Raw genomic sequence first — 12550 nt, forward strand, 5'->3', positions numbered from 1 at the left:
CACGTTTCCTGAGCCGTTAGTCGACTTTGATGACTACCACCTAGAACCTTACCATCCAAGCGGGGATTACATTACCGCTGCAGTAAAATAATCTAATAGAATTAAAAGTTGTATAGGTATATAAAGGGAATGTTTAGGCCAAATTGGTTGGAAGTTGTTCGAGTAGTTCATTACCATTGTCAAATTTTAATAATGACCAATATGCATACCTAATTGTCATCTTTACGGGGAAATTTAAATCTTTTAACGTTTTTCTAAAACAGTTAACAGTACCAAGTTTTCTTAATAAATCTCAATTTTTACACCAAATTATCGTTTTCTGGCACCGTCGGACGGATAACATTAGTCCGGAAATCATAATCTACTTGTTGCGAGAATGTTAAACGTTGCCACCAAAAATAAATATGCATATATATTTTATACACATTTTTAAGCTTAAAACACATGTGCAACATATACACCCTGTACTGATATGCCAGCAGCTGATAACCATCTGATAAATGGAGGTGTTACAACAGCCGCAAGAGGCTGCAAACCGAACCGAAATCCAACAGTTTTTTTGAATAAACAATCTTCCATTACCGTGGTAAGGAATGCTATAACTAAAATAGCATTTCAAATAAATCATCTGAAACTTTTCGAAACGCAAGTAAATTATGGAAGTGAACGGGAGTAGTGCTGCGCCACAAAATCACACACAATACTCTTTTCTTCCCTCACTTGTGGTAAAGCAAAATCATTTTGAATATACAACTTAACAATAAATTTGTTTTGTTTTTCCCCCTTGAAGGCAGGTGGAGTTGCCGGTGTTGTTGTGGACATTGCACTCTTCCCCATCGATACAATAAAAACACGTTTGCAGAGCGAATTGGGTTTCATACGTGCCGGTGGTTTTCGTGGTATTTATAAAGGATTAGCACCCGCTGCTGCTGGTAGCGCACCAACTGCAGCACTATTCTTTTGCAGTTATGACAGCTTCAAGCGATATTTAGGCCAAACTACTGGTGCATTTAATTCTCCATATATACATATGGTGTCCGCTTCGTGTGCAGAAATTGTAAGTTGAAGATTGTGAATGGTTATGGAAATTATAAATTCGCATATGTACATACGAATTATTTACATTTCAGCTAGCATGTCTTATTCGTGTACCCGTAGAAATCGCCAAACAACGACGACAAACGATTGGCAATACACAAAGAACAACTGCTCTGCAAATACTATGGCGCGCCTACAAAATGGAGGGCTTACGTCGTGGTCTGTATCGCGGCTATGGCACAACAGTGATGCGTGAAATACCATTTAGTTTAATACAATTTCCGCTTTGGGAATACTTTAAACTACATTGGACCGACGTCACTGGTATAGAATCAACGCCTTTCACTGTCGCCTTGTGTGGTGCTGTTGCAGGAGGCATTGCAGCTGGCTTAACTACACCACTTGATGTAGCCAAAACGCGTATCATGCTTGCGGAGCAAGGTACTGCAACGAAAAAGTTAAATGCCCGTACTGTGCTGACAACGGTTTATAGAGAAAGAGGTTTTTCGGGGTAAGCATAAACAAACGAATATATGTATTCATAAATTTAAATTGATATATTATATTTATATATTTTTCACTGATATCACTTACATATAATCAAATCAAAATCAAGTTCTTATATGGAATCTTTTGTTGTTGTTGTTGTTGTTATAACGATTATCTAATCCCCGTTTGGGTGATAAATTCTAGATTCGTTGTCGTCGAGGTCATCTAACGGAAGGCCCAGGAAACGAGCTGTTTCGACGGGGTCGGACCATAGGGAAAGGGGTGTTAGATGAGTGGGGTTTGTAGGGCATGCAAAGAGGTGGTTAGTGTCATGCGGAGACTCATTGCATGCAGGACATGTGTTTAGTATGTCGGGGTCTATTCTGGATAGGTAGGAGTTTAACCTGCTACAGTATCCAGAACGAAGTTGCGCGAGGGTCACTCTAGATTCGCGAGGCAACTCGAGCTCTGTGTCTGCAATGGGTGGTGGTTTGACTCGTATTACGCCATTCACTGAAAGGGAGTCGGTGAAGGTGTTAATGGCTCCACTGTGAATGGCGGTCAGTGCTTGTCTGAAGTTAGTTGCGTCCGAAGTCTGGTCGACGTGCTGTCTGATGTCGTCGACGTAGTCAAGGAAGGACCTCTTGATGTTCCTAGGAGGCTGCTCCGCTGCAAGCAGGCGTCTGCAGGGGTGGTTTTTTGGAATCTTTTGTATTTGTGAAGGGCTGTCCGTAGCTAATGATTTTTTTGTTTTTTCTTTTTTATTATAAAAGTTATTTTTCTCATTTACGCGTTAACTTGCTTTTGCAGAATCTTTGCAGGTTTTACCCCACGTGTACTCTGGATCACATTAGGCGGTGCATTCTTTTTTGGGTTCTACGATCTCACTTTAAGGATATTAGGTGGTAATGCTGCATCGGATAAAGTAAATGTGTAGCATTTAAATTCAGCTAAACTATATATACTCGAAAAATATATACATACATATTATATTATATAAAGTCAAAGACAACATTTGATTATTCCTAAGACAATACATGTATATTATTAAATATTTATTTTTAGTAACTTTGTAGTTTGCTGGTGAATTATTAAGACAAGATAATACATCGACTATTTTCAACATTCATGCTTTAATAATGTCATTTGAATTAGCGTATTTAGAAGTTAAAAAATGCAATTTCACAGCTTTGTATGAATATGTATATGCGCCATTGTGTTAATGAGCGATAAAAGAACGTTGCGTGCATTAAAGAGAAGTTAGAAACATGAACGCTTTAGGTCGTCAAACTCTCTGGCATATACTTAAGTGCAAATTCCATTTCGTAGTGTGCTGTCGTAACGGTGAGAATGGAAGATATTTTTGTGTAGATTCATTCATACTAGTTTTCTTTAAATACTTCAGCCGATTTATTCTTTTTTATATATCACACACATTATCGATTTGCAGTTTTCCTCTCAGCAAGCATTCACTTGGATCGTCGAAGTCATAACTGTACCCACGTTCCAGTTGCGAATTGGAATCATCTTCGAATTTGTACCTATATTCACTCCTTCGACGACAGTAAGTCTGTGCGAGGCGCCGTCGATTCCGTCCAATTAAAAATACCTGAGCATAATAGCAAAAGTATACATAAGTAAAAATCGATGTACAATATACAATATATTTAGTGTAGACACATGCATAGCCATAATTAATTTTCTTACCAGTGCTGATAATGCTACTATTAACAAAAGAACTGCAAAAGGTATTAAAATGAAATGTTTACTATTATCTTGTTCAATATCCGTATCCGTTGGAGTTGCATCTATAATTTTGCTTGTTCTTATTGTTGTTATTGCTACTGCTAATGCAGGTGTTGGTTGTTGCAAAGTGAAATGTTTATTTTCTTGCTCTGCGTACTTAGTTGTCGCATATGATGTGGCGGATTGAATCATTTCAAATGTTTTTACGTTTGCAAGAGTTAATTATGTTAAATTATGAAAAGAATTTGTATATTGAATGCATCAGCAATCGAAATACACTTGCTATTTATTTATTTACATAAACTGAATGACAACTGCTGCACCAATCAACGCATGGTTGCTTTCGAAAGAAAAACATTTGTGATATGGCAACGCCCACAGTATAGCAACGCCAAATTAAGCACGCCAATGATTGGAAATCTGTCATTATCTATGACTGAACGAGTGCTTAAATTATTTCTGTAGTGTTTTCTTGAAAGAAAATAATAATATTTAATTTATATACGAGAAACAGCACGTATAAATAGAAAATATAGGTCGTATATTGCTATCAGAGGATATGCAATCCGACGAAGTGGCAATTTCTTCGTCCATAACGTCGTTGGACTATGTGGATTTATCAGACTACTGTCGTCTATGTCTACAAGTTCCGGAGGAGTCTCAATTACTGGACTTACAATTAATTTATGATGAAGAGGAACAGCTCAGCTATTATGATTGCTTTATCATATGTACGCAAATTGATTTGCACTCTGGTGGCATTAATGCACCACATCAGCTATGTAAATCTTGTGGCTTAGAATTGCAGGTGGCATATGATTTTCACAAAAAAGTGCAAGAGTCCAAAAAGTTTTTAAAGCAATTTCAAAAATCACACATTACTGATGCAGAAACATTGGATACATCATTAACAAAAGATGAGGCACCGCAACATATTGTTATTGAAGAAGTGGTTCACAAAACAAGTGATGACACACAACTACCAGTCCCAATACAATTAGAAAATGAGTCAATTGAAAATGAAATTGTCACTACGGAAGAGGAAAATGTGGAGCATTTGGATGGGCATATAGAATACGAAGTGCTGGAAGAGCACATAGAAATGGAAGAATATCAAACGGTTGATGAGCTAATGAATGATGGTATGTTGTTGTCGTTATGTATTCAAGCATATTTATATATTATACCCTGAACAAGTTATATTAGGTCTGTCACGACGTTTTTAACATTCAGAATAAAACGTCGGAGACTCGACAAAATATACATATGTATGAATGATCAACATGACGAGCTGAGTCGATTTAGCTATGTCCGTCTGTCTGTATATACGCTAACGAGGCACTCAGATTTTTAGATATCGATCAGAAATTTTACACGTCTTTTTAACTTCACGGGGCTGCACATTTGTTGAAACCGCTATAGCAAAAATCTGCCATGCAAACAGACCGATCAAAAAAAAGTTTTTGTATGAAAAACTTTTTTATTTGACAAGATATCTTCACGAAAATATCCGAAAAATTGTTCAAATCAGAATTCTATTGAGTAGACAGTCCTTGGCTAGATAAAAATCCCGGTCCGCTCCGGTTTAGTGGGAGCGAGCATGGATTACTGTCCAAGGCAATGGTACAATCCCCAAAGAAAGTGTTGAGATCGGACTAGTATAGTATATAGCTGCCATATAACTGATCAAATCAAGTTCTTGTATGGAATATTTTGTATTTTTAAAGGGCAATGTAGCTTCGGTGCAACCCAAGTTGAGGTTTTTTCATTTCTTTTTTTTTTGTAGGTAGTAAATTAAGTGGTTTATTTTAACATTTCTGCACACTTAAATTAATGTTACTGAAAGATGTATTTATGTATTAGAAATTACATTATTTGAATTATTTGTATAAAGTGACGTTTTAGAATTTTTATATTTAAATATATGTTGTATGTATTATCTATGTGCTTATCTGCAAAAAAAACTTTAAAATTTTAATTCGAAAGTATTTGTAATGTTTCCTCAATTGTTTATTGAATGAATTTCAAAATAGATCAATTAAAATTTTAAAGTTAAATCAATTTTTTTATTTTAATAGAAATTATCAATTAATTTGTATAATTCATTTGACAAACAGATGCGGAAACAGTACAAATAAATATCAATGACGAAGAGTATATGATACAAAAGGTGAATTTAAGTACTGAAAGTAGTACTGAAACGTTAGTCAAGCCACTGCTTAAAAACCAAGATGTATCCATAATAAGCCACAAAAAACCACAAACTAAAAGAAAAGGCAATCTTAAAAATAATGCCGATAATAATTTAAAATTTCAATATAGTAGTGCTGAAAGCGCTGACGACTTAACAAATTGTGAAACAAATATTACACAAAGCACTGAGAAGTATTTCCAAAACGATAAAAGAACTGTAACAGCAACCAAAACAGTTGTGAACGATGTAGTGATTTCGAAAAAAGGCGACATTCAACCACGACGTCGTTTCAGCGGTAAATTTACCTGTGACTATTGTCAAAAAGTTTTTAAAAACCGTTCTCGTATGTTAACACATCGTCGTTCACATGAACTGGATCGTCCGAAATACGCGTGCGAAGAGTGTGGTCGTTTATATGCCACAAAACAGGCTAAGGACGTACATGTGCGCTCTTTCCACAACAGAACCGGACTTAAATGTCCAATTTGTGATAAAGTTTTCGTTATAAACAAGTTACTTGAAGTGCATATGCGTTACCATACCGGTGATTTTCCGTATGTTTGTGATATATGTGGACAGAAGTTTGCACAAATGTGTCATTTGAACACCCATAAGAATGTGAAACACATGAGTGTGCGTTTCTCCTGTGAACATCCTGGCTGTGGTAAATATTTCACATCTTCTGCTTCGCTACGTAATCACGAGTATTCGCATTCATCAATGCCATTCGAATGCGTACATTGCAAGCGTGGCTATCCGGCAAAGGCAAAGTAAGTTTAAAAAAAAAAAAAAAAAAAAAAAAAAAAAGTTTTTACCAACTTTGTTTTCTTTTATTTGATTATAGATTAAAAGTACACATACGGCAAAAACATGGTATCGAGGTGACTCTTGAACAAATGGAGGAAATGCGTAAATTTTATGTGATGCGTTCGAAATTGAATTTAGTTAAGATTTCATAATTAGTTGTAATAAATGAAAAGTAAAATAAATATTTTTAAGACTTATTAACTAAATTTGTAAACTTAATATTAAATAACTTTTTAGAAATATTTCAACTTCAAAGATGTTCAAAATTTGTTGGTGAAACAAAAAATATTCGAATAAAATTATTCAATTGAAATAAGTTAATTTGGTAGACTATACAATTTATTTATCTTGGAGAATTGAATTTATTTTCAAAATAAATTTTTAAGTCGTTGTTTCGTAGCCAAAACGTGCATTTTATTATATGGTACATACACATATATGTACATATACACATAAACCGCTACTAAACAATGAAATATGGTTTGATTAAAATTATTATAATTGTGATGGGATTAAATTGAAGGATTGCTAGTGTAAGCATTTAATATAGATTTTTCTTGTCAGACATGTTTGCAATAAATGTGTATATATTGCTTTACAACCGCTTTAAAAAAATGATTATTTGAATCATAAAAATATATATTTTTTTTACCATAAAAATCATGAAATGTAGAATATTTTTTTTTGTAATTATAAAATATTTTTTTTTAATCATAAAATATTTTTTCTTTAATCATAAAATTGTTTTTTACCACAAAATTTAATCATAAAAATATATATTTCTATATTGTTTTTTGTAAACAGCCATTTTCCATCGTAACTAATTTCAAAAATTGTATTTAACTGAAATTTTGTATTAAGCTTTCCAGACTACCATTTAATACTTATTTGGTTGCAATTGTTTAATTCCAATAAGTTTATTCAAACAATCTACTAACATGTTAATATGCACTTTATAAAACAATTTCTAGACAATGAAAAGGATCAACGCACTGCTGTAATAAAGCTTGAAGAGGATTCCATACAATTTCCGACAGATATGTCCACCGATGAATCAGTATCGGGACATTACTTAACAGCAGCAAAAACAGACATTCCACCCGTCCTCATGACCTTGGCACCACCATCTGATGCCGATGATATTAATTTAGAAGAATATCTCTTTGAAAATCCCGGATCCTCCAAAGACGTAAAGTGTGAACCGATCCGCCAAGATAAGAAGACCTCAACAAAATCCAAGAGTGCATCCGGCAGACGAGGCCGAGCGCCCCTCATACCTGGTGGTCCACCGTTTCAATGCGAATATTGTGATCATAAAAGTCCCTCACGTTCACTTTTAGCATCACATCGACATCGCAAGCATCGTTTTAATAAACCACCCAATAAATGTGCGGAGTGTGGCAAAGAGTTTGCAACCAAACAACAATTGGAGCGTCATCAACAGCGTGTTAGTTGTCAGTCTTATCCCCTCTTCAAGTGTGAATTTTGCGAAAAGACATGTATCGGTCGTGCAAACTATCATATACATTTACGTTTTCATAAAAAAGTCTACCCATTTGTGTGTCATATCTGCGCCAAACCATTTATGATGGCGCAACATCTTAACAATCATGTGAAAACGAAACATGAGGGCCAACGTTTCATCTGTGAAGAAGAAAATTGTGGTAAAATGTTTCAAACGGCGCATGCGCTTAAAAACCATGCTTACACGCATGTCGATCAGTTGCCCTATCGCTGTGACTACTGTCAGCAAGATTTTCCTACCAAGGGCAGGTGAGTGGCGTTATAATATGTTGGACATTAGACAATTGATATTATGATTTTGTTTAAGGCTTCGCTGGCACATAAGCAGAATACACGGCATAGAGCATACGTTGGACGAGCTGGATTGCATGCTGGTGGCCAAAGAGATTAAATTGAAGGCAAAATTGCAGCCAGCATTGACGCCTGAGCCTGTGCCCAACGAACTGGGTGAAGTGCTTGATGAGGCCGACCTGGAAGACTACTGAAGGCTGAAATTCAGTTTTCCACTTTTTAGTTTCTGGTGATAAAAATAATTAATAAACGAGAATAAGCTAAAATTTATATTGTTTTTAAAATATTGAAAATAGTGCACGAGACGCACGCAAAAAAACAAAGTTGCGAAATAAACTTAAAAGCTGAAATGTAACTTAATATTTAATTTTTACCAATTAATATTAGTTTTGTTTTATATAATGGAGATTGCACTATTATTTTATATAAAATCTGGCTATTGAAAAGTATGTATGCATACGTAGTAATGCCTATATATGTACATATACATATATAGCATATTATACTGAAACAGTGATACATTATTTACCTTTTGCAATTAGAATTTATCCAAAAATAGACAAATTTATTTTCTAAGTATCAATTGTATTTCAATATTTTACTTGTGTTTAATATTTATTGTTTCCCAATTTATAAAAATACAAATATATTAATAATAATAACAATATCAAAAAAAAAAGTCAAATATATTACTTTTTGTTAACTACTTCGATAGAATTCTTCTATTCTAACTACTCTCTAACTTCGATGGGACTGTAGTTGTATTTACCAACTCCTGCTTTTTGTTCTGTTGTTGGAAATAGATGCTGATCGAGTTTAGATAGATAAGGAGAGTTTAGTTATGTTTTAGCGTCATAATACTAACATTGGAATCTCTTTATGCAATTAATATTTTCATATCACATTACCGGGTAAGTTCTAATAGTAGCACCCTTAGCACCAGGATTGTGTTTTATTTAGGTATTACTAATGTTCGAATTTGAACTAATTATACTTACCGATCTAAAAATCAATGCAAGCTGCTCAGCGCGTAGTTTCTGTTGGGATGTTTCCATTGAAATCACCCCTGTTTGTACAGGATAGGAGTATAGTATGCTAACAGCTTATCTACAATGTATGTGTATTGCTCTATACATAAAAACAACAAAGTATCAAAGATGTAGATATAACAACTTTAACAAAATAAAGCAAACAAAAGAAGAGAAAACGTTAACTTTAGTTGCACCGATGCTATAAAATCCTTCACAAATGCAAAAGATTCCATACAAGAACTTGAATTTGATCGTTCAGTTAATATTGCAGCCGATAAATAGACTGATTTGCGCTCTCGAGGTATCTATAAAGGGCACTAGTTCCATTTAGGATATATAGAAACTCAAGCAAATATTTTAATAAATTATAATTTTATTGAAACAGTGTAATTATGTAACTTCTACGTGCTTTATTAACTTCTTAAATTATTTACTGTTAATATTGACTAAACAAAATACATTTTTTTTTGTATTTGAATATTTTAGCTCAAATGGAATATGTTTACCCTGAGGAAGTCATAACAACTTCCAACACATTCGTTGACACAACCAACTGCTTTACCGAACTGACAACGAAAATAGATATGTCCGAAGCCTCAATTTCACTAAAAGAATACACTAGTAAGATTACAATTAATGACCCGCTCAACACATCGCAATCACCCGAAGAAACATCGAAACTGCCAATGGAAATAATACTGCCACAACGAAGCAGTCGCGTCTGCTGCGATTATTGCCAAAAGTCATTCCCGAGTCGCAGTAAAATGTTATGGCATCGACGCATGCACGAACCGGATCGGCCACGTTTCAATTGTCCCTTTGAGAGTTGCGATCGCATCTATTTATCACGTCAAGCCTGCGAGCTGCACTACAAGCAGACGCATTGCTCACCCGATGACTACCAGCCATTGGAATGTACGCTGTGTCAGAAAACATTTGCCATACCACAAACGCTGCAGATACATATGCGCTATCACACACGCGATTTTCCCTACGAATGCGCACATTGCGAACGACGATTTGCACAAAAGGGTCATCTAACGTCGCATCTGCAAGTTATGCATAATAATTTGAGGTATATTTGTCCGATAGAGGGATGTCGCAAAGTCTTCAAAAACACTATATCATTACGGAATCATAGTTTCTCGCATACGAGTATGCCATTCCGGTGCGCCTATTGCGATCGTGGTTATCCGCAAAAGTCAAAGTAAATATTGCTGAATCAAAATATTTATTGATTTTGAAATTTTTTCCAATTGCTTACTTTCATTTGCAGGCTTAAAGTTCACCTGAAACTGAAACATGAGGTTGTCATGTCCATTGAGGAACTGGAATCAATGCGCAAGTTCAAAAGTTTTCGCACACGCCACTCATTTGTTAAATTAGAAGCGTCACAAAGCGTTGGCGAAAACTCCGAAGCAACGGAGGGTAGCTTAGACAGCTGCTGTGTGAATGAATATTTTGTGGATGTTGTAAATGAAGATGCATGTTAAAACGTATTGATAACATAGAACTAAGCACTGCTGATGGAAATATACCAGGAAATACGATATTATTATGTATTTATAAATACTATGTAGGTCTATAAAGCGGGTATGTTTCAACATCCACAATGACTTCAAAAACAACTATTCAGCGAGGCTTTGGAATGGAAAACCAATTATATATTCTATGTTTCAGTCGAGTTAAAACTCAACGATCGCCATACATTTGTTGTAGATTCTCAAAAGCATCAATGAGAAGCGCATATTAAAATAAGTAAAAATGTTTCAAGTATTATTTTGAAGTGATTTAAGTAAGAAAGTTATGTATAGTTTAATATATATTATACGAACATGTAGACATAAATTTACAAACTAATAAAATATGAAATATGAATTAAATCGGTCTATAACTTTGTGTTAATAAAATTAAGTGGGTATTTTTAACCTAAAATAATAAGGTTTGATGCTAATAACGGATAAAGTTAGTTCAGCACTTCCCCTAGTCGCCATATACCAAAATAAATGACCATGCCCACGGTACTTATCAAAATACATAGCCGCAAAGATATCCTCAAATCGCTCGCCGACAGCTCATGGTTAAAAGACAAGGAAACGTTGTTGGCAACATACAACCTCCTCTTTGCATGTCCAATGAATCTCACTCATTTTATACCTCTTTCACTATGGTTCGACCCCGTCGCAACAGCACGTTTTCTGGCCCTCCCTTCTGAAGACTTCGATAGCAACCAATTTAAACCTTACCACCCAAGCGGGGATTAGATAACCGCTACAACAACAATAAAAATCTTGCTTTAACCCCCCATTATTTTTGAGCCGGTAACAGCCCTTGGACGGATAAAAATTCCGTTGACGTAGACCCGACTGTCGTGGGAAAGGGCTGTTGTTCTAGACTTTCTGTTTTTGTTGTTGTTATAGTGGCAGAAAACATTCCCTAAATAATATTGAGGATTGCGGATTGAAATCCGCACCCGCTCCGATTTCATAGACTCGACTATCATGTCGAACATATCGTTTAATATGTAATTGACTTTACAATAATCAAGTTGTTAATGGTTTCCGTCCTTTGGTTGATTGTAAACGTGTCACAATCGTTTTGTAATTTTGTCTTTGAAAAGGGGGACTAAGTTAGGTCGTATACTTGATCCAAAATCAATGGATCTCATTTGGACAGGTATTCGTCCTTTGTGTTAACCATGAATTTCCAACAGCGGATTACCAGATCGTTATAGATCGACAAAATGGTTTGAGCCTAACATAAATGTATTAAGGCGGTTAATATGAATCATAACAACTTCGTTAACCGAACAATAGAAGAGAAAGTAGGAAGATGATTCCACCACAGCGAGCGAAACTATTGGATAGTGTCCAGTTAGAACACCTACAATTGCGGCAAGATTGACTATGCTAAGAGCCAGTAGTTCGAAAGACCTTTTAAGGTTCACTCTGGGCCAAAAGGATCTTGCAGTGGCACAAGTTCTGGTTGTTGATCAGCGCAAGACCAGCAAAAAGACATCGGAAAACTTACTCGGTTCCAATCTGATGAAATTGGGAAAAGTTTGTCCTCACTAGCAAGCTCATCGGCTTTGTAGTTTATGGCGATACCGTTGTGACCTGGCACCCATACAAGTCTAATATGGAGCTAGAAGCTATTGCTAATTAGGTCATGCACTCTTTGGCTAGTTTGGAGCGCACAATCAACGAGCTCAAAGCCAGTATAGCCGCTCGGTTATCGGAGTAAATAGACATCACTCGGAAGGAAGCGGAACTTCGAAACAATACATGTACTGCTACTTTGTTGTCAACCACCTCCGCTTTAAAGAGAGTTCAGTGATCTGGTAATCTGTCTATCTATCCTTCTAATCTCATTGTATCTTATAACTTTGATTCATCCGTGAAAAAGTTGACTGCAGCCCTAGATTGTAAGG

At 35.4% G+C, this 12550-nt stretch overlaps 2 protein-coding genes across 4 annotated transcripts; both read left to right on the plus strand.

Moving 5' to 3' along the window:
• The first annotated feature begins 451 nt into the window (after nt 1-451).
• LOC106619958 (S-adenosylmethionine mitochondrial carrier protein homolog) lies at nt 452-2654 on the plus strand. The gene is made up of 4 exons (XM_036373029.2): nt 452-725; nt 791-1057; nt 1131-1549; nt 2338-2654. The coding sequence occupies exons 1-4, from the start codon at nt 657-659 to the stop codon at nt 2462-2464; spliced, it is 882 nt and encodes a 293-aa protein (XP_036228922.2). The 5' UTR covers nt 452-656; the 3' UTR covers nt 2465-2654.
• A 114-nt stretch (nt 2655-2768) lies between these two features.
• LOC106619957 (zinc finger protein 432) lies at nt 2769-11030 on the plus strand. 3 transcript variants are annotated; one of them, XM_014238314.3, is made up of 3 exons: nt 2769-4415; nt 9607-10327; nt 10397-11030. In XM_014238314.3, exons 1-3 carry the CDS (start codon nt 3833-3835, stop codon nt 10611-10613), a joined length of 1521 nt encoding a protein of 506 aa, XP_014093789.2. In that variant the 5' UTR covers nt 2769-3832; the 3' UTR covers nt 10614-11030. The 3 variants fall into 3 exon arrangements, with proteins under 3 accessions (XP_014093789.2, XP_014093786.1, XP_014093788.3); XM_014238311.3 differs by lacking the exons at nt 9607-10327; nt 10397-11030 and adding exons at nt 7246-8047; nt 8106-8657; XM_014238313.3 differs by lacking the exons at nt 9607-10327; nt 10397-11030 and adding exons at nt 5391-6237; nt 6312-6595.
• The last annotated feature ends 1520 nt before the right edge of the window (nt 11031-12550 follow it).

The sequence above is a fragment of the Bactrocera oleae genome, chromosome 2, assembly GCF_042242935.1.
Source record: "Bactrocera oleae isolate idBacOlea1 chromosome 2, idBacOlea1, whole genome shotgun sequence".
Classification (NCBI taxonomy): Eukaryota; Metazoa; Arthropoda; class Insecta; order Diptera; family Tephritidae; genus Bactrocera; species Bactrocera oleae.